Here is a 24,105-nt window from a genome sequence, read left to right on the forward strand (position 1 = left end):
CCTCCTCTAGTTTAACATACTCCTTCCACAGGTCAAGAAGGCGAAGTCAAGAACAGCTCAGACATTCGTCTCACATCTTAAAAAAGCAGCATTCCTAGTCCAATGTCTTTTTGCCATTCCACACCTATGGTTGTTCTTTTTTAATTCCCTCCAGGAATCAATCTTGTAGATGTAAATAATTTAGGGCAACCATGCTGGTTGGTCATCTATAAAAGGATGAATGGCACATCTTAACAAAATAACGGAAGTAGTCTGCGTGAGCACGAGGCTTAAAATGTGTCAGGAGGTCCATGTGCTCATGTCTGTAGTATGTCACGTCTCAGCAGAATCAGAAGTGGCTTCTGATAGAGCTACTCCCTGTCATCAGAGGAAGCAGCACTCTAGCTTCAAATCGGTTTTTCCAGATTCAGTAAGAGGCGAATTTATCTGTGGTTTATGTCCTGCCATTTTCTCCTTTCCTGCCTGCTTTTCTTTTATTCCGTAGCCCTAAGATCCTCTGAAGGTCCAAATAGCAAATGGGGATTTGGGGAGAGAAAAGGAAGAGAGGATGTGACTTTGACATTGAGACACCTTTCAACGTCTTTCAACAAGCCTAGGATCACAGTCCAAGCTTTTTCTAATTTCTCACCCACATTTTAACATTCCTACTTGGTACAATATCAGCTTTGATCAGGGCTTTAAGTGATGAGATTTACTAAAGTGCTTTGCTCTTATTTTACATTAGTCATAGTTTTCTTTAAGAGTAAGTCTTGGTCTGCCTTTTACGGAGTTCTCCCAAGCAGCTCCTCCAAGGGGCCACTGCGTACACACAGGCGGAATCAGGGCAATCGTGAATGCCCCACTGGTGCACCTGTTTTAAGACTTTCAATAGGCAGTGTTAGCATTAGTATCTCCCTCCAGATTTCTTCGGTGACATATTACGACGCTACGGAAGGGGTATATATTAAAAGCAAATACACATGCCAAACCTAAAGCCTATTTTTAAATAAGATCTATTTAGCAGAAGCCATATGTGGCTGATCCCTGTGAACACTCCCTACTCTGTGAGCACATGCACACCGTCTGCCCTCACGGGGCACTAGTGAACAAACAGCAACCTGGTGCCCTCGCCAGCTGGACAGGCTGTGGTTCTCAGCTCCATGGGTGACAATCTTCCCCTAAGTCCCCAAAAGGAAAAAAGAGCTGAAACATCCCCCTAGGGTGTTTTCTGGAGACATTACCCTGCAGTGGCTCACACCTGTGCGCTGCCAGCAGAGATCCCCCCTTGCCCCCACTGCAGTGGACGGTACTCACTCATTGCCCCAGTCCAGGCGGGCCGTGATGTGGCGTTTCACGTCCTTCATCCGGTCGTGGGTCAGGTGGCCCACCAGCACCTGCCGCCGCAGATCCAGGATCTCATTCATGATGTGCCACAGCCGGTGGAAGAGATCGCCTTCGTTTCTCTGAGAGGTACACAAACGTGGCATCGCAGGTCAGTCTCCAGAGTGAATGGTGAGGAAACCAGGCGGGAAAGGGAAGGACAGGGACACCTGGGTGGCTCAGCGGTTGAGCATCTGCCTTTGACTCCGGGCGTCATCCTGGAGTCCTGGGATCGAGTCCCGCATCAGGCTCCCTGCATGGGGCCTGCTTCTCCCTCTGCCTGTGTCTCTGCCTGTCTCTGTGTGTCTCTCACGAATAAATAAATAAAATCTTGAAAAAAAAGAAAGGAAGGAAGGAAGGGAGGGAGGGAGGGAGGGAGGGAGGGAGGGAGGGAAGGGAAGGACAGTTGTGCCCACCCTCCACGTGCCCGCCACTCCGCGGGCAGATCCTCTGTTCACAGGCCCCTCTCCCCTCGGACTCTGGGCTACACACCTGCTCTGCACGCTTTCACCCAGCTCCGCGGCTCCGCTCTCCTGGCCAAGAGTCCAACTTCACCTCTCAGACCGCCCAGCGTCCTCACTTGGCCTCCACACCCGGAGCTCACCTTCCCTGCCTCCTTTCCCACTTCAAATCCTCCTTTCTTCAGCTCTATCCAAATTCTACTGTCCTTCAAGGCTCCGCCTATATCCCACCTCGGTCAGGAATCTTCCCTGGTAAGTCTCACCCATGTTCTTTTCTCCCTTCTCTGAACAGTGGCTGCATGCAACGAAGGCCACTTTAACGGAAAATACTGTTTTCTAATTATTTCCTGCATGTTGGTCTTAAGGCTCTCCGGTCTTTCTCACCATAAGCTGGGTACGCTGGGGGCTCTCAACCTCATTCACGGCTATTACCTGGTCCCTATTCAGACCTCTGCAAATAAACACTGTTTTTTTTCTGACTGGTTAAACATTCGTGTAGATTCAAGATACTCTCCTGAGAAATTCGTCCAGCAAGGGCGGTTTAATGTAAGGTAAATGAGTTAACTGGTTTCAGATCCTGGTTTTGCTACTTACTTGTTTTACAGGCTTTGGAACGAGTTTTGTCACCTGTGAGACAGACAGTACTACCTTCCTGTGAGGTTGTTTTGTGGACTGGAGATAAGGTTCGTGAAGAGAGCAGAACGGCACAGTGACGAAGAGCACAGACTCGGGAGCCTGACTACCAGGCCTGCATTCCAACTTTGCCACTAACTGGCTGAAAAACCTTCGGCAATGTATTAACTTCTTGGTGTGTATTTTCTTATCTGTATAATGGGTATTATAATAACCATCTGATGGGGTCACTGTCAAGATTGATGAGTTAACATACCAAAACTCTTGAGAATAACACCTGGCCTAGAATAAATACCACCCAAGTGTTGGCCATTACCAATACTGCTACTGTTGTGGGTTTCATCTAGAATAAGCCCTCTACAAATGTTGTGTCCTTACCAAAAGCTAGCCTATCTCTCTTACTCGGAGACATTGAGGGCAAAACAATTTCTCAACATCCATCTTTCATCTTTCTTAACCAGAAGTTATGATTTTACTTTCTACTAAGATAGTAGTAGAGGACAGAAACAGTGTTATGAAAGGATTGAGATTATCATACACGTGAAGTCCTCTGCTGTGATAAACTACCAAAAATAGCAAAAATCCTGTGTGATGGGTAAAGATGCTCGGTTGGAACACAATTTTTTTTATTTTAATTTTAAAAAGTCGTGACATGTCTTCTACTTTATCAAGACTTGGTGACTTGGAGTGTTTTAATGTACTGTGCAGGTGAGACAAATGTGCTGGCTAAACAGCAAAGCATTCTCCGTGACACCATCCCTGAGATATAAATAATTGTGCCTCTTGACTCGTAAAGCACTCTATGGAGCTTCTTCGTCTCGCTCTTTACTCATGTTATATGCTACCATACAAGTCACACCAGGGGCATTGTGATGCAAGACTCTGGTAATTCGCCGCTCAGTGTCTGTGCTCTCCACTTGGTGTCAACTCCCAACCATAGATGCTGGGTCGGCCTTGGGTAGCCCCAGCAGCTGGAGAATGAATAAATAGATACTTGATTTATAGGAGGTCATTCTGTAGATCTTGAGAGGCAGATCCTGTGTAAGTCATGTGAAACAATAAGGGAAGAAGATCAGGAAAAGCTTGAGGAAGTCAGTGGTCAGTGGAAAGGTCCATGAGAGTCAAAGAAGTCCCATAAGGAGGATGTAAAATAAGTCAACTCTCATGCAGCAAAAGGGAGAGCCAGCTCCATACACCTGACTGTCACAGTGTGAAAGTCATCTGCCCTGCTCTTGGGAGAGGTGTTCTGCAGTCGTTCAGTAGGATGGACTTGATTTTTTAATGATGTCACCTCTAGTACTTAGGTTGAAGACAACGCTGACATGAAAAGGAAGCTGGATCCTTTATAAAAATGAAAACCAGCTGGTCAGCTTTCCCTTTAGGGGAGGGGAGGCAGGAACACTGACATCCTGCAGTCATGACCAGCACACCTGCCCTACTAATGTGCAAGCCGTACGCCTCTCATCTGGTCTGACAGCGGGTCATAAAATGATGATTCATCAAAAACTGGATTTCAAACACTGGACACTTATGAAGACTATTTAGATAAAAAGTGCTCTCGATTTTAACATTAAATGAAAAGGGTAGGGTGCAATACCAAGCACTTGGAGTAAAGCCATATCTAAAAGTTCCTGCAATATATTGGAGCTGTAGCAAAAAGCCAATTGGATTTTAGTGTTTTAGAGAATGGGTAAGTTTTCATTTGCCTCAAACGAAAACAGCATAGGGTTTAGAGCAGCAGATCTACCTTCAGACTCAGGCCTTACCACTTAGCACGGGACCCTGAATACGTTATCTCTGCTAAGATTTGAGAATAAAAACACTCTGGCAGAGCCCCGAGAAGAAAGATATAAAATATCCAGCCAAAGGCCTGCACAGAAGTACTTAGTAAAAGATGGTTGCTGTATTTCTCCTAAGCTTTTTGCGGTTATGTTACTGGTATTTCATTAACTGATAGTTGAAAGAACATTATTTAGGCTCTTCCCAATGATATTAAAAAGAGCAACTAGCACTTCTCAAGCAAGTATTTACCATGAGCTTTTAAGCTACAAGTTCTACTTATACAAAGTATACCTCATAAACGGCTTACAATTTACAAGATCTTAGTATCCTCATCAAACATCTACCAGGGGAGAAGCCAGGCACCTTAAAAACCACTAGAAAAGAACATGCACCGACCTGAACCAGACACTGGGCTTGGAACACCTGGATTAGGAAAAGAGAACCCAGATGGTCCGACACAGCCAAGTCAGCCTCATTCTCAAGGTCGAAAATCTATTATTTCCAGGTCCAACTTCCTATCTGTCCCTAACATAACTGACTACCATGCCAGTCTCCAGGGGCAACTTTCAAATCATTCTCTCTGTGTGTCCATTACTCAGGACGTCAGGAAGTGGAAAAGTTACTCCTGGGGCTTACAGCACATAGATTTTCAAGCCAATCAAGTATGTCCCCAAAATAGATGCTCGCAACCCGAAAAGCAGGTAAAAATAGCTAGATAAGACAGACTCAAGAGGCAATTCAACTTTGTTCCCCACAAGCTGCCGCATAAAAGGCAAAGTGCTGGGGCTCTAGCTCAACTAATGGATGACACTTACACTGCCATTATTTTTATAACTCTTCTGTTGGGTGTTTAAGATGCAATGATTTGAACGTTTCAAATAGCTTCATTCCCATGTTAATATTATGCACAATGTTATTTTAAGTGAAATAATAGTTGGATTTTATACTCATTCTAATATAATTTTTTTTTTCCAAAAAAATCTCAAGAGGAGATCTGCGTGCATTTCCTTTGTAGCCTCTCAGCTCAGACCCCTTGAGTTCTGTTATCTTGACTTTGCATTTACCTCATTCCGGCAAAGCTTAGACTGGCATTTAATCTAAGACTGCCTTGTGGATTTTAGGAGTGAGTCCTAAAGCCACCAGCGCCAGGAGGGCATGGTCAGAGAAATCCAACATCAAAAGGGGTTTTATTTTTAAGATTTTCTTGCTTCAATGAAATATCCTATTGCATTTTATATGTAAGAGACAATAAAAACTGTCATTCCGTGCCAATGTCCTTCGCTAATTTGGATTTTCTCTTTGACAAGCTGTTTCAAATCGTTTTGTCAGGCTAAGTACACCTTTGTATTTTGAACGCATCCCTTCAAATGATCAAGCTGTTCTATAAATGTCTTTGAAAATAAAAGGAGAAATAGTGTTCCTCATCCTCAAACCTCCACCACCCCCAAATTTGTGCTTATCAGAGATCCAAAGCACTAGATTCACATCAGAATCCCAGCCCTGCCATTTTCTGGCTGCGTGGGCCAGAGCCAACACTTCACTCTCTGCCTCTTGCTCCTCATTCGTGAGCTGGGGATGATCACAGTCATCATTTCCTTAAGTGGTTGTAGAGATCGGAGGAGATGCTGCACATGGAGGACTTCCACAGGGTTTGCAACATAGTAAGCTCTTCATAAGTACAATTTGTTATAAAAAGTAAGTACATGAAAACATACTCCCCAAACATTGACCTGACCCCCTTCCATTTTGTTTGAGAAGCATTCCTTTCTCTTATATATTTAGAATAGTCTTGTTCATTCTGCCTAAGGAGTCTATCATTTTCAGTATATCTGAATTACAGAAAATTAATATAAAATACCACCAATACTCCAATTGTATGCAAATAAATTCCTCTCTCCTTGAAAATTAAAAATACTCAGAAAGCTTGACACTAACTAGATCCACGTAAACCATTCTACTTGGTGAGATGTGCCAGAAAAATCATCTTTTACATTTCTGCAGCTTGAAAAAGAACTTAGCCCATGCTTAGTAGACTCTCAGATTGCAGCAAGGCTATGTGTTATTAGGCTCTGTATGTGATTTCTAGAGCAGTGCTAATGCCTTAAAGTGAGTGCTCAACCATTGGCCGATGCTGACTCTTGCTCAAGTATTTCTTAAAACAATTCGCAATCCAAAAAATTACACCATTAAAAAGTTACCTACCACATACAGCTGCTTCCACATAGTTCCCCAGTCTCTTAATGTCGATGTCATTTCTGTTATAACGGAGTCTTCGGTGGGAATAACCATTTCAAATTGTCTGTGAAATTAAAAGAGAAAAACAAAGTATATATGCAATTATCATAGATAACAATTTTCTTTTCAATCCTCCGAAAGATAAAACTAGGAAAGGAAACTGCCTATTAGTTTGGGTTCTGCAGACAGTAACAAGGATCTGATTAGAGACCTGTGTGAGGCATGTTATGTGGGTCATGGCAGTACAACACCAAAAGGACCAGCCACTTTATCCACATCAATTTTGAGGAGTGTGGTGAGAAGCAACAAAATCAGAAGACTTCTGCTCCAGCCACAATGTGACCACTAAACAACAACTCATTTAAGTTCCCAAGCCCAAAAGCCTTCATGTAACATGAGGTCACTGAGCCCACATAAACTAGGAAACAGCTTTTGCTTTTCAAGCACTATGACCATACGATTCAAAGGGAGTAACAGACTTGCTCAATGATCAGGATATTACGGCTGCAAACGTCCAACCTAACCTAGTGTTATAAGTACCTAGACACCGAGGTACCAATTAAACAGTCGCTTGATTTTATTAACACTTCATTTTTATTATTTGTAAATGGGACCATGAAAAACGATTAATATACTAGTAATGTCATCATGCGTCATTGAACTTCAAAGCTTTTGCTATCACAGACGTTCGGATATCCATTGCACAACGCTCTTCTCTATGATTAGGGTAATATATTTTTCCTGTTTCTTCTCTAAAAGTGAAACACTATACTGGGAAAACACTCATACCAGCATCTACTGGGGTACATACAGTGGTCTGTTGTTGAGGAGATCCATGAAGCTATGGACGAGAAGAAAACCCAGAAGATTTTCTTTATCCCCTGCATCTATCTCTGATGTACAACAACCTTTTCCCTCATCTCAAGTTTCTTTTTTCAATTTTTTTTTCAGTTTGTGTGCAGGTTAAAATGCTTAAGTGGCTATTATTACTACAACTTCTCATAAGAATGCTGCCAGCTATTTGATGGGGATTATTTTCTTAACATTTGAGTATGTATTTTTTTCAAGGACAACATCTAATATGTACAAGGTAACAGCATTTTAGACACTGAACCAGGTTGTCTAGATGATCAAGGGAAAATTACTTCTTAGCATGAGGCTAATAACTGCTCTGTAGCTCCTTTGTGATGTTATATCCAAAGGGTGTATAATTGTCTTTTGTAAAGTCTTCTTGACAGCGAGTAAGAGAACGAAAAATCTTCACCAACAGAGCCTCATTTCCTCATTTCATACTGCTGCTAAAATGCGTGCTCTGTGAATATTTCCCTTCTTTCTAGAGCTGAAACACAGCTGAAAATGTGAAAGTGGGATTCAAAACTAGAAATAAAAGTAAACAGTAGTATATGAACTGCGACATATACAGATCCTTACATCAAGTCTACGTGTGACATTTTCAAATGGTAGCGCCTTTATTTTGCTTTTGAAGCAGCTGTTGCAATTTAAATGATGAATATTTGGAGACAGAGATTATAAAATGATCAGATGTAAGGTCAAAAAGGGAATAATGAATTTCCAGGACAACTCGACAACCTACTTAACATTTAAAAAGTGGCATGACCTCAAGCAGCAATTAAACACTAGAGAAGTGGCCTCGTTGTTCATAAACCATCACTTAATTTAAGGACCCCCATCAGCCCAACATTGCTCCGAAGACCCAGGAATGAAGAAAAAGGCAATTCAGTCTGTGAGAAGTTGATTTGGTGTTTGTTCAACCAAAATGTAAATTTTTAAGAAGCTTTACAAAATCACCGTTTTCGGCAAGCCAGCTGTTTCCTCTTAATTACACCAAAACCAAAGTTGATGTTCAAATAGTTGTAAGTAGTGGCCCCTGAAATTACATTTTGTTCAGTTATTCTGATACACTTTGCAGCTACTTCATCCTTCCGAGATACACTTTGCAGCAGCCATCAGGCTGCTGATCTTAAAATAAGAGAGGTTAATGTCAAAATCCAAAGAAGTTCCTCTTTGGGAAAGCAATCATCTGGTAATGTGTGTTCTCAAATGTTTTCAGGCTCAAGATTTTCTTCCAGTTAATGGTCCTAGAATCTGGAGTCTCAATTAATTCCAATAACTTTTTTCTTGTTAAGAAAATAAATTTGTATTCTCCCCACAACGTTCTCCTGCTACTTAATGCTCATTATGCCCTGTGTCACATGAAGAACCCACAACCAAGTCTTAAACTTACACAACTAAATTCTGAGAACACTTTATCCTTACTTAAACTTCCTCAGACTCAGGGAAGGGGGCCAGGTCTGTAGTTTCTCCCTGGGACAAAAATAAATAAAAGAAGGCACTTGTTTTGATAATGCCCCACCCCAATCTGCTCTGAGGTAGGACTTCCATGGGGTAGAACGATGCTTGACATTATCTTTGCTAGCATTCTCTACTTCCCTTGGTCAGAGTGTATGGTGGGGGCTGATCATCCCTTTGCTCTGCATAGTTAAAGGGGTAGGGCTGGGCTTGGGGCACAGGCAGCAAAGAGAACTGACTGCATGGGTCAACCCAAGTGGATATTTTAAGGATCGGGGTAGAGAGCTTGGGGTTTCCATATTGTCCAGCCCGGATCACTAGAGCAGAAAGCTCAGAACAAAGAGTGAGCCTATGGCCCAAGCAACTGCTAGAGTTTCCTCTGGTTTGCTTGAGGGGAGCTAGACAGTGCAAAGTAAGCCTGGCGGGAGGACTCCAAGCTTGACTCATTTCTGGTGCGACATTCCCAAAGGACACACACTGATTAAAACAGTAGCAGCAGTGGTAATTATTCATATTAGAATTATCATGTTTTTAATCTACTATTTTAAATAATTACTATGGCTACTACTAATGATGGTAATATTGCTTCAAGCAGTATTGAATGACATACAGTATAAGATCTCCTAGAGATTTATCCATATAGGTAACTCTCAAGGTACTTATACCACAGATGCTCACCCACCTGCAGAAGTTATTTCAATGAATTAAGATTAATACTTTACCTTTATAGACAGTGGATATAAGAATCATCCATTTAAATAGCATGACTTGGAACTTCTTTGGTAAAATTCAAGTTTAAAGATCTCATTTACTATGATTTAAAATGTGCTTTAGGGGGAATCCCTGGGTGGCTCAGTGGTTTAGCGCCTACCTTTGGCCCAGAGCATACATAATACTGGGGTCCCTGGATTGAGTCCCGCATCGGGCTCCCAGCAAGGAGCCTGCTTCTCCCTCTGCCTGTGTCTCTGCCTTTCTCTCCCCCTGTGTCTCTCATGAATAAATAAATAAAAATCTTTAAAAAAAAAAAAAAAGTGCTTTAGTAATTCAAATAAATTTTTTTTTATTTGAAGTAAAATGTAATTTTTTTAAAAAAGATTTTATGGATTTTATGTATGTATGTATTTATTTATTTATTAAGAGTTTATTTACTTATTCATGAGAGACAGAGAGAGAGAGGCAGAGACGCAGGCAGAGGGAGAAACAGGCTCCATGAAGGGAGCCCGACATGGGACTCGATCCCGGGTCTCCAGGATCACGCTCTGGGCCTAAGGCAGCGCTACACCACTGAGCCACCAGGGCTGCCCCAGATTTTATTTATTTATTCATGAGAGACACAGAGAAAGAGGCAGAGACACAGGCAGAGGGAGAAGCAGGCTCTATGCAGGAAGCCTGATGTGGGACTCGATCCCAGAACTCTGGAATCATGCCCTAAGCTGAAGGCAGACGCTCAACTGCTGAGCCACCCAGGCATCCCAAAATGTAATTTTTAAGGCTGAATCTGTATTCTTCCTTTTGTCATAAAATGACAATCATTCAGTGATCTAGTGCATATTTGTTGTGACACTGGCAGTGAATGTTTGGGTCCAAATCCATGGCCTACTTATAACTTTCTGCTCATGACAACCACTAAAATAAGCAAGTTCTACTGTTTTATACTATGGTATTTTATTTGAATGATCTGTTATCCTGACAACGACTTTAAGTCCTTTTGGAAATAGACTGGAAAAACTTTTTAAATGTATAAGAAATCTTAGGTGATCAATGAGCTCAACCAAACCAAGTACAGAAATACCATTCCCTAAAATAGAAGAGTGGCTTTGTGAAGTGGTCACACAAGAATATGGTATTATCCCCAATTAGGAAAAAACAGTCAGGCTTGGCTGCTTATAATCAGTGGTAAATCTAGGAAATGCCTGGGGTTTGAGACATGACTCAGCACTCCATGGGTTGACTGCCATGCTTCTCTATATAGCAGGAAACCAAAAAGAACCAACCCCTTCTCCTTAAGATTAGGCTGATTCCATGATTTGTGGACAATGAAAGACCTCTGAGGCCCTAGATTCCCCTCTGGTCTAGCACACACAGATGCAGGGTATTACATTTTCTCCACCAACTGCCTTAGTGTAATCCACCTTTATCAAACCACACAGACAATAGCATGATCTCCTGTAGTTCATTTTTCAAGACAACTACTAAGCCTTTCAATTTCTCGAATAAGCAATGGTTCTGTGAAAATCCCCTCACTATTAATAAAACTCATTTCTTACCCTTTGTTCTTCACACAGGCATTTTTCAAGTGAACGTAGCTGGAAGGAAAGATACCCTGCAGGAGAAAACATGAGGTTATGGTGCTAGGTGACTGATAAGGCGGGGGTGTTTTCACAAGTTATACGTATAAAACACAGTCATACAACCATAACAGTACTGGGAACAGGGAAAAACAACATCTCTACCACACTGGATCCATTCCTCTTATTTTCTGCTATTCATTAGTTGACAAATTCAGGGATTCTCTAAAGTAAATATAATAAAACAAATTAAATCTCACTTAGAAGTATTTTCTTTATAAAACAAAATTTCTAAATTTTCAGGAATTCTGCATAGAATAGAAAGCATGTTATACCAAATAAGAATTTTTTTTAGTATTGCATAGTTTCTTTAATATTACATTAGTTTTTGTTTGTTTTGGTAGTTGTTCATTTTCTTCTAAAACACTCGTGTCTATTTTAAAATATACACTAAAAACAAAATACCACAATGAATTGGGAGACAATACATACACTATGTGTTAGCGGAAGAACTTTGATGAAAACATAGTAGCAATTAATCACCAGGCTGCATTGTGATGGAACAAAAATTAAACAAAAGACAGCATGCTAGCTCAAAGCTTTTTATTGTAGACAAAAGACAGGACAAGGAAATTGTTCCTTTGTTCTAAATGGGAAGTTGAAAGAAACAACATAAAAAAACATTAGCATCAATTTTATTGTCCATTAAATGACAATATCTTCTGAATGATTTTTGATGTATCATCACATGACAAATTCAATTAAATATTTAGGAAAGCAAATGTCATTTGAATATATTATCACCATTGTGGATCCAAGGATAACATAAAATTTAATAAGCAAATTCTGTACAAACAATAGTAGTAAATAGATATACGTGTTAAAAATATTTTCTTCAAAATTTACACTAACTCAATATGGTAAGATTAACCAACAGAGTTAATTATAATTTTTAAAAAGTCAGAATTTGAGGTTAGAAGAGGGGCAGAAATAAGTCAAAATAAATTTTTTTCAAAATTACTCTAAATGAATAATTAAATACTGAAGCTACATTGGCATGTGCCTTGCAGATGTTCAAAAATAACTTTAAATGAGAGCTAAAGTATTTAAAAAAATAAATTTCTATAGTCTTTTGTCCCTCAGCCTCTCCTTTAGAATGACCAAAAATAAATGAAATACAGTTATTAAACATAGCTAGGTGATCCAGAAAAAGGTATATTTAAGGAGAAAGGCAGGTAGAAGAACTTAGCTTATACTGTATTTTGAGAGTAAGAAATGATACATTTTCTTATCTACAATCCTAATAAAGCCAGAATTAAACCAAGAAATGAACATGACACGCAAGAGAGTATTATAGAACCTGGGAAGTGTGGATGAAAGTTGGAGAGATTAGAATAAAGTAGACAAACACAGAAAATAGTAAGGATTAGTGTCAAAGTCATAAAGTATACAAACGAAAGGTAAAATAAAAATCATACTACCTCCTTACTATAATTTCTGAGGATGTATATAAACATATAAAGGATAGTGAGTCTTAGTTTCTGTCTGGAATCGTAGGAACAGGGAGCTCTTTGTAACACGGCTTCCCCATGTTTCACCTGCCCAAACCCAGAAGGGAATCTTACTAGGCTGCTGAAATAAACGTGTTTCTCCACATCACTCTTTTACAAATGATACCACAGAAATCTTAACACCTCTATTCAATTTTTCTTTTGGAATATCTATTTCCCCTGCTTGAATTTTAATTTCACTCTCTGCTAAACTAACACTTCAAAAAGATTTTGTTTATAATATAATGAGCTTATTAAGGTCTTCTCAGCACAAACTGCAAGAGCTACCTAGGATTATCATTTGAGTAGCATGTCTTAACGATAATCCAAGTTCAAAGGAATTCCCAAAATTATGAAAATCTGTATTGCCATTTGGCACTTTAAGAGTCCCAACTGTAATTTCAATTGTAAAATGAATAAAATAACTTTTTTTAAAAAATCCCATAATTATGATTATGAGTAATATTTTTTATTACCTTGACATTTGGGTTTTTTAAGGCAAATCCTCTGTACCAGCCTGTGGAGAAATAATCATGGTCATTATTTTGATAAACCATTATAATATTTTAAAGAAAAGAAATTATTACAAATCAATCTGTCCTTTACTGACGGAATTTTACCCTACCAGTAAATATTCTGTGTATGAATAAAATGGGGGTTGGATTGGGCTAGACTATAGCTCAAGTGACTAATAGTTTAAGCATTCTATTAAGAAACCATTTAAAAAATTGTAATGGAAATCTATATGAAAAATAGAAACATGCATAATGGAAGTACAGGGTTTGGAATAGCATTGGGCTTAAATTCTGGCTTTGCTACTTATCAGACTATTTTATTTTGGGCAAGTTAATTGACATGAGCATGGTTTCTCCACATTTTATAAAAGGCTACATTACGTCTCAGGGAAATTCAAGAATCTGCACAAGATTTAATAAGTTTCCAATTTCTCTTTGCCTGACTACAAGGCCCAGACCCTATCACCAAAGAATAGGGCTCAGCCAACAGTCATAGAGTGAATTTGCACATCCTTCAGCCCATCATCTAGGTTTAGGATCAGTCTGATAGCATAAGAGGAAAATCAGGTATCACCTATCAAGGAAAGTGATTGGCACTCTTATCAGCAAAATGTCCTACCACCTGAGCTCACCTTAATGTTTATTCTGTGGAATGCCTATGGCTTAACCTCCAAGCAATTCTGAATCAAATTTTCAGCACTATCCTGAAAGAGGAACTTACCTTTTTATACCTTAAAACAAGTACAGGGTATATATATATATGAAAATAAATGGTAAATATATACTCCCTCTAAATGTATTATTTTCAACTTACAGTTTCTTCAAGTATAGAACGATTTTGTTTATTGGTAAGAAGTTACCATGTAACAAATATTCTGTTGAATTATTTTTTTTATTAATTGAATTTTTAAAACAAAATATTTGAACTTTATATTTCAATACTCTGTTCCTTTTAAATTTTTTTAGAAAGATATATTGTAAAATGTCATACCTAACAGCTTTAAAATCAGTCTGAAGAAAAGCAAAATGAATTGAACAGAAACTATCTCAGGATTTAAAAATCCCTTAAAGACACATCCAAGAAATATATCTATTCTTAAATAATTACTCTAACAGAAACCACAACTTTTTGAGAACTGCTAAAGTCTTAAAAGGAGGTCTCTGTTCAATTATATTGCAGGGGAAGGTTTTTAGGTTACAAAACAGCTCCCATTAGCCATGGAGCCCATTTTCATGCACCAATTCAAAACAGATTTGATATTTATCTGTATACAGGGTAAAAATAGACAAAATGCATCTGACAATAACATGAAAGACCTGATTATACTTTTAGAGATCTCATTTACAGGGCACAGAATAAATGTCCATGTACCATCACCATTTAATGCCAGGTTCTAAGTAATTTTAAGAGTTCTGTTTGGAGGAACACAGTTTAATAAATCTTGCTACGACAGAATGTTATCATATTATAAATCCTATTAAGCACAACATTTCAGGAGAAAAATGGATATTTAAAATGTGGTCATCTTAACGAGAATAAAAAAAGAGCAGTCATTTCAACTGGGATCTTTTTAAATATGAGAGCTTAAGCATGTCTTGTGGAACAGGACTGGAAACATTTGAGAACATGTTAAGTATTTTGATTTAATGAGTTACATGCAGTATAAATTAATAATCATAAGGCCCTTACAATATATTCCACTAACATTTCATATGCATTGAATAACTTTAGTTCAAGTTTGGGGGTGGCAGGGAAGAAGACTGCAGAACTACAGCAGAGTTGGCCTTGGCAGGAGTCTTCTCCAAGGCATCTGGTTACTTAACCTTGGAGAAGCCATTTCTGCTCTGGATCTGTTTCTTCCTGTCCTGGGGGACCTATTAGACCCCTGAGATCCTGAGAAAGACCTTCTAGTTTGGAACTGAGTCATGAATCCCCTCAAATACAGTAGCCTCAACTGCTTTATATGTTGGCATCTAGTGAATATAAGGAAATAATATCAGGAAAAATATATCAGCTTAAAAATAGCAAATGATGCTTTTCCATAAGCCAAACATTGAATCTGCAAGAAATAAGCTTTGTCAAAAATGGATCACTGTGACCACTGGAAAAATCCCAGAAATTAACAGAAGGACAGAATTTGCAAACACTATGAACTGTCCAATGGTGATGAGGTTGGTTATACAACCTTGAACAATCAGCACTAGCCCACTTACCATCACACTTCTCCAGGATCTGAACTGTATCTCCAATTTCCAGTGACAGGCCATATGGGACAGTTCCTCGAAAACTGGCAATAACTGTAAGAAATGTTATAGAATATATGAAGATAATCATATCCGTTATAGCCAGTTATACTGCTTGCTATTAAATGTCACTGACTAGAAAAACGAATGCAAAGAGGAAGTATACTTTGAGAGCTAAAACCTGCTGTCATATTTAACTTTTATATGTTTTTGCAGAGTATCACTCAATAACCTATGTGACAATGTTATTTCCCGAAGAGCTCTGTGCCACTCTTGTATACTGCTATATTCACTCTGCATCCAGACCCCTTGCCCACAGTAGTTCCTCAATAAATGTGTTCAATAACAAATGAGGAATACATATCCTACTCGCTGTTCAGCTTCATCTACCTTCCTATTATGTTGCTTGTAGGAGATTTCTTTTCTCTTAGACTGTAAGCTCAAGAGAAGAGGCTGCATTTATTTGCTTACTAGTATGTCCCCAGGGCTTGGCCACGTATGTGGCATAAAAGCGGTCACCTTGAGTAGTAATTAAGAGTAACATTTTATTTAGTCTTGACTAAGCTCCGCCCCTAGGATTAAATATACACCCACTCTGACAATTCCCACATGCCCCAACTCTCTCGGAATAGGGCACGTATGTCCAGGGGAGAGTAGGGTGTCACCATTTAGCCTTACCTAGTGGTTATGGACTGACTGGTTTCTGAAACATTTCACAGGGCTGGGCAGGGCGAGGATGTTAAAGCCAGAAAGAAAGTGTGTATAGGTTAGTTATCTCCGGATACCTCAGAGAGTTACAGAGAGAATGAAGCACAGTGATTCTCCCCGGGAGAGTAATGCCTGAGTCAAAAAGGAGATGAGGATGGAGAAATAACAAAAATGCACCTCACTACATGAAAAAAGAAGAAACATCTCCCGCTCAATACAGTGCACTGTAATCAACTTTCCATTCACGTTTGAAAAATGATAGTAAAAGCTTTGACTGAGTGATTTTTAAAAGACCAAAATTTTGAGAGTGAATTCTATAACTCTGTCTCACATAGTAAGATTCAGATACAACCCCAAACCCCCAAATAAATCATGGCTACTGTTGAGAACGTATTTTAAAAGCTTGAAGAAACACATGAATCTGTCAAAAATCAGGACATGCCGGTAAGTAATGGGCTTTTACAAGAGGTCTAAAGCCCTTTCATAATCTCAAAACAAAATTAACAGTAGAGATCAAAATGCAAGACAGAAAGCATAACCCACAGTACATGAGATGGATGAAAATAACTGTAGAGTAACCAAGTTAGAACGTTTTAGACAAGCATTAATCCGTGATGTCATTTTCCAACCTAAATACCCTATGACCTCATATTGACGTGCTAGGAGATGTTCACTCAAAAAATAATCCAGGGTCTGTATATCTTGACAGATTATCTTAAACAACTTTCAGAGACCTCTTCTTACAAGAGATCACAGCTGGACAGTCAGTAGACTGATTAGAATTTAAAAGACTTCAGAGCAAGCCTGCACCCAGAATCGCCTTTCTACATTCATGAAGTTATCTAGACTCTTCACGACCCTAGTGGTTCCACGCTGCACCGCTTCAAGATTTGAGAGCACAGACTACCCAACACGGCTCTCTCTATAGCTCTCACCACTCACAAATGGCTTTGTAATTCCCAGACTGCATGTTCTCTCCCAGCCCCCATCACCTTCTTGAACACAGTGGTACCATCCATGGACTTCATTTCTTCCTCCCCCCTTCATGCTCCAGCCCACTCAACACAGCCTTCCATGTGCTCTGAAACCACACTAATGAAGTCACTATCCCCTCACTGCGACCACGAGCATATTGCTTTCAGAAGTTCACCTTCGTTTGAACCTCATCTCTCACACTCCCCAGCCTTCCTCTGTAGACCTTCTCTTCTTAGCCCTCTCCTTAAATGTTGGTGTCACCTAGCATTCTATGCCCAAGATGCTGAAGCATAAAGGCTGAGGTGCAGGACAACAGCGTCATCATGAGACATGAAAGGAGAGCCCAGATTTTAGCAGTTATTAGCTGCATGACTATAGTCAAGATACTTCTCAAAATCTGCATCACCTCATCAAGCAAATGGGGGTAACAGTAAAAGAACTGCAAAAGATACTGGAGGCTTAATTAAGGTGCCTACTGGAAATAACTTACTACACTCAGGAACGTTCTAGTCATTTCATAAATACCTCAGTTATTTAAACTGGACTTTTCCTTTTCTATCATATATATTCATTCTTCCTCTTTGGAAAGAGTTTCAAGACTTCTAGCATCACCTGTTGACAGATGGCTTGCCAAGTCCCTCTCCAGGTCTGATCTGTGCCCCTGAGAATCTGACACAGACTTGCCAATTGTGTATCCCTGTTCAGATGTCTAAGGACCCAAAACTTAGTATACTTCCAGCTAAACCCATCATCTCCCCTCATTCTCTAACCAAATCTAAGATATTTTCTCTTCCAATCACCTAATCTGAAATGTTAGTCTAAAATTGTAGTCTATTGCCAGTCCTGCTTTATCCTGCTATTACTAGGTGGATTTCTCTGTATCGCTCTACAGGGCCACTGGGAAGCCTTCTCGGATGTCTCCCTGGTTGTCTTTCCTCAGCACAAGGTCCATGATGCCACTAGTTACCTTTGATTCCGTCGCGTTTGGCCTAAGGTTTTGTGGGGTTTGTTGTTGTTTTCTGTGTGTGTTTTTCTGTTTCTGTATGTAGCTTCAGGAAGATTTTTATATTCCTTCCATTAGATTTCTATTTCTTTTGTACTAAAAGATGATTAAATAGATCGTGCCGTGCTGGACAAGAGCTTGATCAGGCTGCTTTCCTCTTATTTAATGCTGCCATTTAGTTCATACAATCCTTAGGTGTCTCCAAACCAGATCCTCCTCCACTGTTCCCAGTTCTATCGAATGTTAGCACTGTCCATTGACTGGTAAGGTCAAGAACCCGGGGGTCATGAACTAGCCCTCTCATCCACATATACAATCCAACACCATGTCGCAATCATCTTATCTCTGAAACACCTCCTGGAGGCACCCTCTCTCAACATTTCCACTCCTGCCACTCCCCACACTGACTGGCCCTCTCCTGTGGACTCCTAACAGGTCCATGTTTAGATACTCAGGACCCTTTCCAATCCTTTTTTCACATGACAGTTAAAGTGGTCATTTCAAAATGCACATGTGATGATGTCATCCTCCTCCTAAATATATTAGAGCTCTGAGAATGATAAAGAGATCAGTACCACAGCCCATACAGTCCTGCCCTTCTCTCTGGTACCATCCTGTACTCCTTGACTCTGACTTTCTGTACTCCAGTTACAGAGACCTTCTGTCAATACTTTGGTATCTATTCCCTCATACGCTGGACTTTACACGTGGCTGACCTCTTGCAAAGACTGTTCCTTTCACTCCTTACCAAGTTAGGCCATTTTCATCCTACAGATATGAGTTCAGGGGTCAGTCACTTCTAGGGCAGCCTTCCTTGATGCACGTTCACTCATCCCAACTACGTGCACTCGTAGCAACAGACTACTGAATCACAATCCTTATTTGTGCAAATTTCCACAAATGTAAGGATTGTGCTGGTTTTAGCTCCCCATTGTATACCCAATTCAGTACTGACCTTGGTACTCAATCTGAGTTCAGTAAATAATCACTGAGGGAATGAATGAGGGTGTGGTCATTACTGCTAAACACTCTGATCTTAAACAAGAAGCTTCCTTATTATTGCAAATACTATTTTTAGAGGGTACTTAAAATTTCAAGATCCAAATTATATTATCTGTCAAAACTCACGCTTTCATAGGAGTTGCTGAAAGTGGGATGACACTTTGTCTGGGTTTTATCTGTGTATCATCTCATTTCTTATCTAAGTAGTCTATATGGATGAATTCTGATTTTACTCTTCAGCTACGTAATATTTGAAAACTAATAAGAGCATGCTAGTAAGTTCTTCAATCCCATTGGGCTTCAGGTGCCTCCTCTACAAAACAAAGGAGGTAGACAGGGTGCCCTGTGCTCAGCCATACCCCAAACTGTATCAAGATCTTTTTTGCAGGCCTCAGTGCCTTTATACATATTATTCCCTTTTGGGGGGTTACCTATGCCATCCCTTCTACGCGGGGAACTGCCAAGGAGTCTTCGTTTAAGTTCTAGCTCCACGGTTAGCTCTTTTGATTTCCTGATGCTACCCTTTTTCCTTTCCTCATCCTTGCTTCAAGTGTAATCAATTACTCTCTCATCCGTGCTCCAAAGGGACTCTGACCACACCTTCAATAGGATAAGGCACCATATGGTATTCTACTACTTTATTCATCTCTGTCTACTTAAGAACATGAACTATTTCTAATTCACCTTCAAGACTCAGTATATGAGTGTCTGAGTACATGAACAGAGAATGAACACACACATGGGATACATGAAGCCACTTAAAAATGGCATCCAGGTTTTAGAGATTCACAGAATGTTAGGGTCACCTCTTTTAGCCGAGAACACTGAGGGGCAAGCATTGAACTGCAGATCACATTAGGGTATGAAGCTTTTTCAAGACATAGTTCAGGCATGACTTTGAACTTTACCCTCTAAAATGGTAAGCCATTTTCAATCTTTGACTTACACAAGTAACTCCACCTTGCAGTGTACTAAACTTGTCAATGGATGGATGAATGCTATATTATTTATGCTTCAGGTTATGAAAGAGAAAGGCAGTTCTGGGCAAAAAAGCAAAAGATTTGAAAAATGGATTGGCTCTTGTTTATTAGTGGTAGTGTGTGATATATCATAAAGTAAGCAAACTGGTTTAGCAAAGCAAAGATTCAGGAGATAACACAGGCATTCACAAAGCCTCAATTTGCATTTTCATCAAATGTACTACATGTTATTTTTAGATTCCATTGTGGATACAACTTTCTAACTAAATCCCTTTAAGATCCTTCAGGCATTTTTGCATAAAACACGTCTTTTTAACAAATAGTTGAAAATCTACTTTGTCCCCGGTTATTCTAATGAAGTTATATCTTTCTACAAAAGTCTTCAGCGTATACTTTCCAGAGGCGTCTTTCCCCTAATAATATTGGGGCCTACTGAACATGACACACATGTCTTGATCCTTTTTTTCTTATAAATTGAACAATTTTAGTATAGATAGATCACTGAGAATGAACTCTTCACAGAACCGAAAATGTAAAGGTCCAATGCTATTGTTTCAGTCATAAACCTTGAGAGTATAATTTTAAACAGCATATATAAACTACTGTATGGTATTGTGTTCATCTCTCCTCACTTGCTATTATGTAAAAAAAAATTTATTTGGATTAACATCATATAACCAAAGTTATAATCAATTCTTTAAGAATATATAGGTAAGGTCAACATGTTCAATGTAGAGCATAATCATCTTGAAAATCTTATCAATAGCTATTATCACTCATAATGTTATTACTTTATATGATAATCAGTTTAGTACCTATTGCCCATTTATTTAAAATTAATGGCTGTGAGAAACATCCTCATATAGACTCAGACATATCTTCTATGAAGAAGGTAAAAAGAAAGCAAAGTTGTTCTGTGAAGTAGGGACTCATACCTCAGTTTCAATGACACTATTTGTTCATACAAGCAACAAATTCACATTTTAAAACTTTTAAGCAGTACAGAGACACTCCATCATAGAGTTCTATGACTTTTAAAAGCAAAACTAGAAAACCAATGTTTAAAAAAAACCTACTCTAAGTCAACTATGGAGCTCTACAGTGCAGACAATAACAAGTTGTGCAGCATCATTGTCAAAATAATATTTATGCAATTCTGTCCACTATAATTCAATTCAAGCCCGGCAAAGCCTGCCCTTGCCCTTTATGGGCTGACAATCTAAGATGAATGGAACATACTGTAAAAAATAAAATAAAAATAAAAATAATGAAAATGCTTTGTCACTTGTGGCACAAAAGAAGGAAACTCATCTCTCAAAGTCAGAGTTTTGGCTTCATCTTTCTAATAATAGGATCTCCAACTCATGAACAGGTTGTGGTCTGAAAGGTCACTTGTGGGCTGACTACTTACAATACAGAACATGGTTCTATTGTTCTCTAATTCTGGAATTAGTCCACAGAATTCTATTTAATACAAAAATGAAACTGCTGTTTTGCTCCACAAAAAGCGTGCTATGACTGCACCAGAAACCAAATAAACATGTTGATGTGAGCAGTTGTAAAATCTTGAGGCACAGCAGGGACAGTTAGAAGACAATGATGAAGCAGGTGTTGACCATAGAGGCATGCTAAGAAAACTCTTCCTGAGAGCCCATTTAAAACTGGTTCTTGCCTGTGTCCGCATTCATTTCACATTTCACATTGTTCATCTCTGGCTGGTCATAGATGGATCTACATTTAGGTTTATCAGTTTTGAGTGCCATTGGTGGCTGGGGGAGCACAAATGGATAAGTGGAGAAAGAGGTAGGATTTCTGAAGGTCCTGGATAAGGACTGGAGGAAACAGAAGAGGGAAATAAGCTTAATGAGGAAGTCTTTCCTGGGGCTTTATTTGATGAAATGGTGAACTGTGGAAGAGAACAAGGGGTCACCTCCTTTGCACATGCACAAAATCCTCCTGTAGGCAAAGATACAATACGGTAGGGAAAACCAAGATACTAATCTAATCAAAGACTCTTCTTTCTTTATAGCTGCCTGGAATAGGGCTTGAGGGCAGACAGAGGTCGCTTGAGGATTTCTGTTGGTACCATCACTAGTACAGGACAGAACTGTCTTTCTCCCAGGTCCTCTTCTCTCTTTTCCCTCCACAAGTTAGGAGGAAGTGGTCTTTCCTAACCCCACGGGATTTCAGGCTGGCTATCAGTATGACAGCAGGACTGTGCAAGCAGATGGCTCAGAAAGACTCAAGAAAAAAATTGAGATGAAATGTGGGAGGGGGTGGTGCCTGGGTGGCTCAGTGGGTTAATGTCTGTCTTCAGCTCAGGTCATGGTGCCAGGGTCCTGGGATGGAGCCCCACGATTGGCTTCCCGCTCAGCAGGGAACCTGCTTCTCCCTCTCCCCACCCTGCTCATGCTCTCTCTTTCTCTCACTCTCTCTTTCTAATAAATAAATAAATCTAAAAAAAAAAAAAAAAAAAAGGAAGAAGAAAGAAAGAAAGAAAGAAAGAAAGAAAGAAAGAAAGAAAGAAAGAAAGAAAGAAAGAAAGAGGAGGAAAGAAAGAAAGAAAAAAAGAAAGAAAGAAATGTGGGACCAGAGAGAAAAATGAAAAGAAAAGAAGAATGTAAGGGGGGGGAGATGGAATGGTAGCTCCTGAATGTCGCTCTGATGCTGAAAATGAACTAAGAAAATGAAAGAAATGCTGTGCTCCTTCTTCTTATCCTCTGCGACTTGCCAGGAGTTTGGGATCTGACTCATCCTGGAGGTGGCCCGTGCCCACGGGCCCCATACACCTTGCAGGCACAGCTGAGGGGCCCACGCGTAGGCTCACTTACAAGCAGGATTCCATTCGTTTACCATTCATCAGTCTTGAGACTCCCTTCTGGCCCAACTGACTGAAAAACCAAAAGCGTACCGAGTAAAATATATTCAGTTCTGACATCTCACACGAATCACCTGAAAATGTATTGCTGTCCTTGACTGTTACGAGGATAATTCTATCAGGAACTGCAGAACTTCATTCTGCTTGAACCACTGCCATTTGGACTCCAGGTAAACATCAAGTCTGTGGTGGCTGCTGCGACACCAAGCTTCCTCTTCAGAAATGCATGACTTATTCTCCCAGCTGCTGAGAGAATCAGGGCAGGTGGCCCTTGGCTGTCAGCCCCCTTCTGGAATTATCTCAGCTGAAGAGAGCTGCTTTCCCCAAGGTCATGCTTTCCTCCCAGGGTGGCTTGCATGTGGTGACAGACTGGGTGGGAGTAAGAGGGTCAGATCCTCCTGCTACCACTTGGTATAATTCTGAAGGGTCATTTTAGCTCAAGTGACCAAGGCTGTCACTGGCCCTGCCTCACAGGTCTTCTCCCTCTGCCCCGCCCTGCTTCCTTCCACTGCCCTCCATGCGTGTGGAGCCCTAGAGCACTCCCTGATAAACACCCAGCAAGCTCATCTCCAGCCCAGAGTCTGCTTTCTGGAGAGCCCAACCTGCTACCAGCATTAAAGCTTTAACCACTCAAAATTTATTTCTTGCAAAATTTGTTTCTAAGGGAGAAGGAAAGCAATCTTATTGCATGGCTACTTTGTGTTAAGGGTTTTGCTAAATTCTTTATGTATTATTTCTAATCTTCTATGATGTAAATGTTTCTATTCCCATTTTAGAGAGAGAGAAAATGAAGAGAAGAGAGGCAAACAAGGAAACAAATCAACGATATCAGGAGGGAATTATTCCACATTAAGATTCATCGGAAGATACTGTTGCCGTGGCAGTAAACGAACCACTTTTATTCTCCAGAGTCACAAACATATTCTTCACCTTGGTTTTAACGCTACAAAAGCAAAGGCATTTGCCTAAGTGGCTACAAGAATAACTGAAGGTCAAACAATAAAGCTCTGAACTAATTATTGCATCCGCCTATCTGTACTTTTAAAAACAACTTAATATGATAGAAAGGTTATGGTTTTGGCCAAGTGCCCGCCAAGAGGAGGGAAGAGACAAAGTTTAAACAATTATCTCAAAAGCATCCCAGCACTTAGGAAAGGGAGACAAAGTTGAAGAGAGAGAGGA

General features: G+C 39.9%; 1 protein-coding gene across 8 annotated transcripts in view; it reads right to left on the bottom strand.

The window, feature by feature from the left end:
• DOCK4 (dedicator of cytokinesis 4) overlaps window positions 1-24,105 on the bottom strand; it is a 410,170-nt gene that overhangs the window by 211,136 nt on the left and 174,929 nt on the right. For all 8 annotated transcript variants that reach the window (XM_049093429.1, XM_049093431.1, XM_049093430.1 and 5 more), the window contains exons 2-6: window positions 15,348-15,431; window positions 13,095-13,135; window positions 11,048-11,103; window positions 6,438-6,534; window positions 1,294-1,442 (exon numbers count right to left, since the gene is read on the bottom strand). In XM_049093429.1, the coding sequence (XP_048949386.1) occupies window positions 1,294-1,442; window positions 6,438-6,534; window positions 11,048-11,103; window positions 13,095-13,135; window positions 15,348-15,431 (427 nt within the window). The remainder of the gene's footprint in view (window positions 1-1,293; window positions 1,443-6,437; window positions 6,535-11,047; window positions 11,104-13,094; window positions 13,136-15,347; window positions 15,432-24,105) is intronic.

This window comes from Canis lupus, chromosome 14 (genome assembly GCF_003254725.2).
Source record: "Canis lupus dingo isolate Sandy chromosome 14, ASM325472v2, whole genome shotgun sequence".
Taxonomy (NCBI): Eukaryota; Metazoa; Chordata; class Mammalia; order Carnivora; family Canidae; genus Canis; species Canis lupus.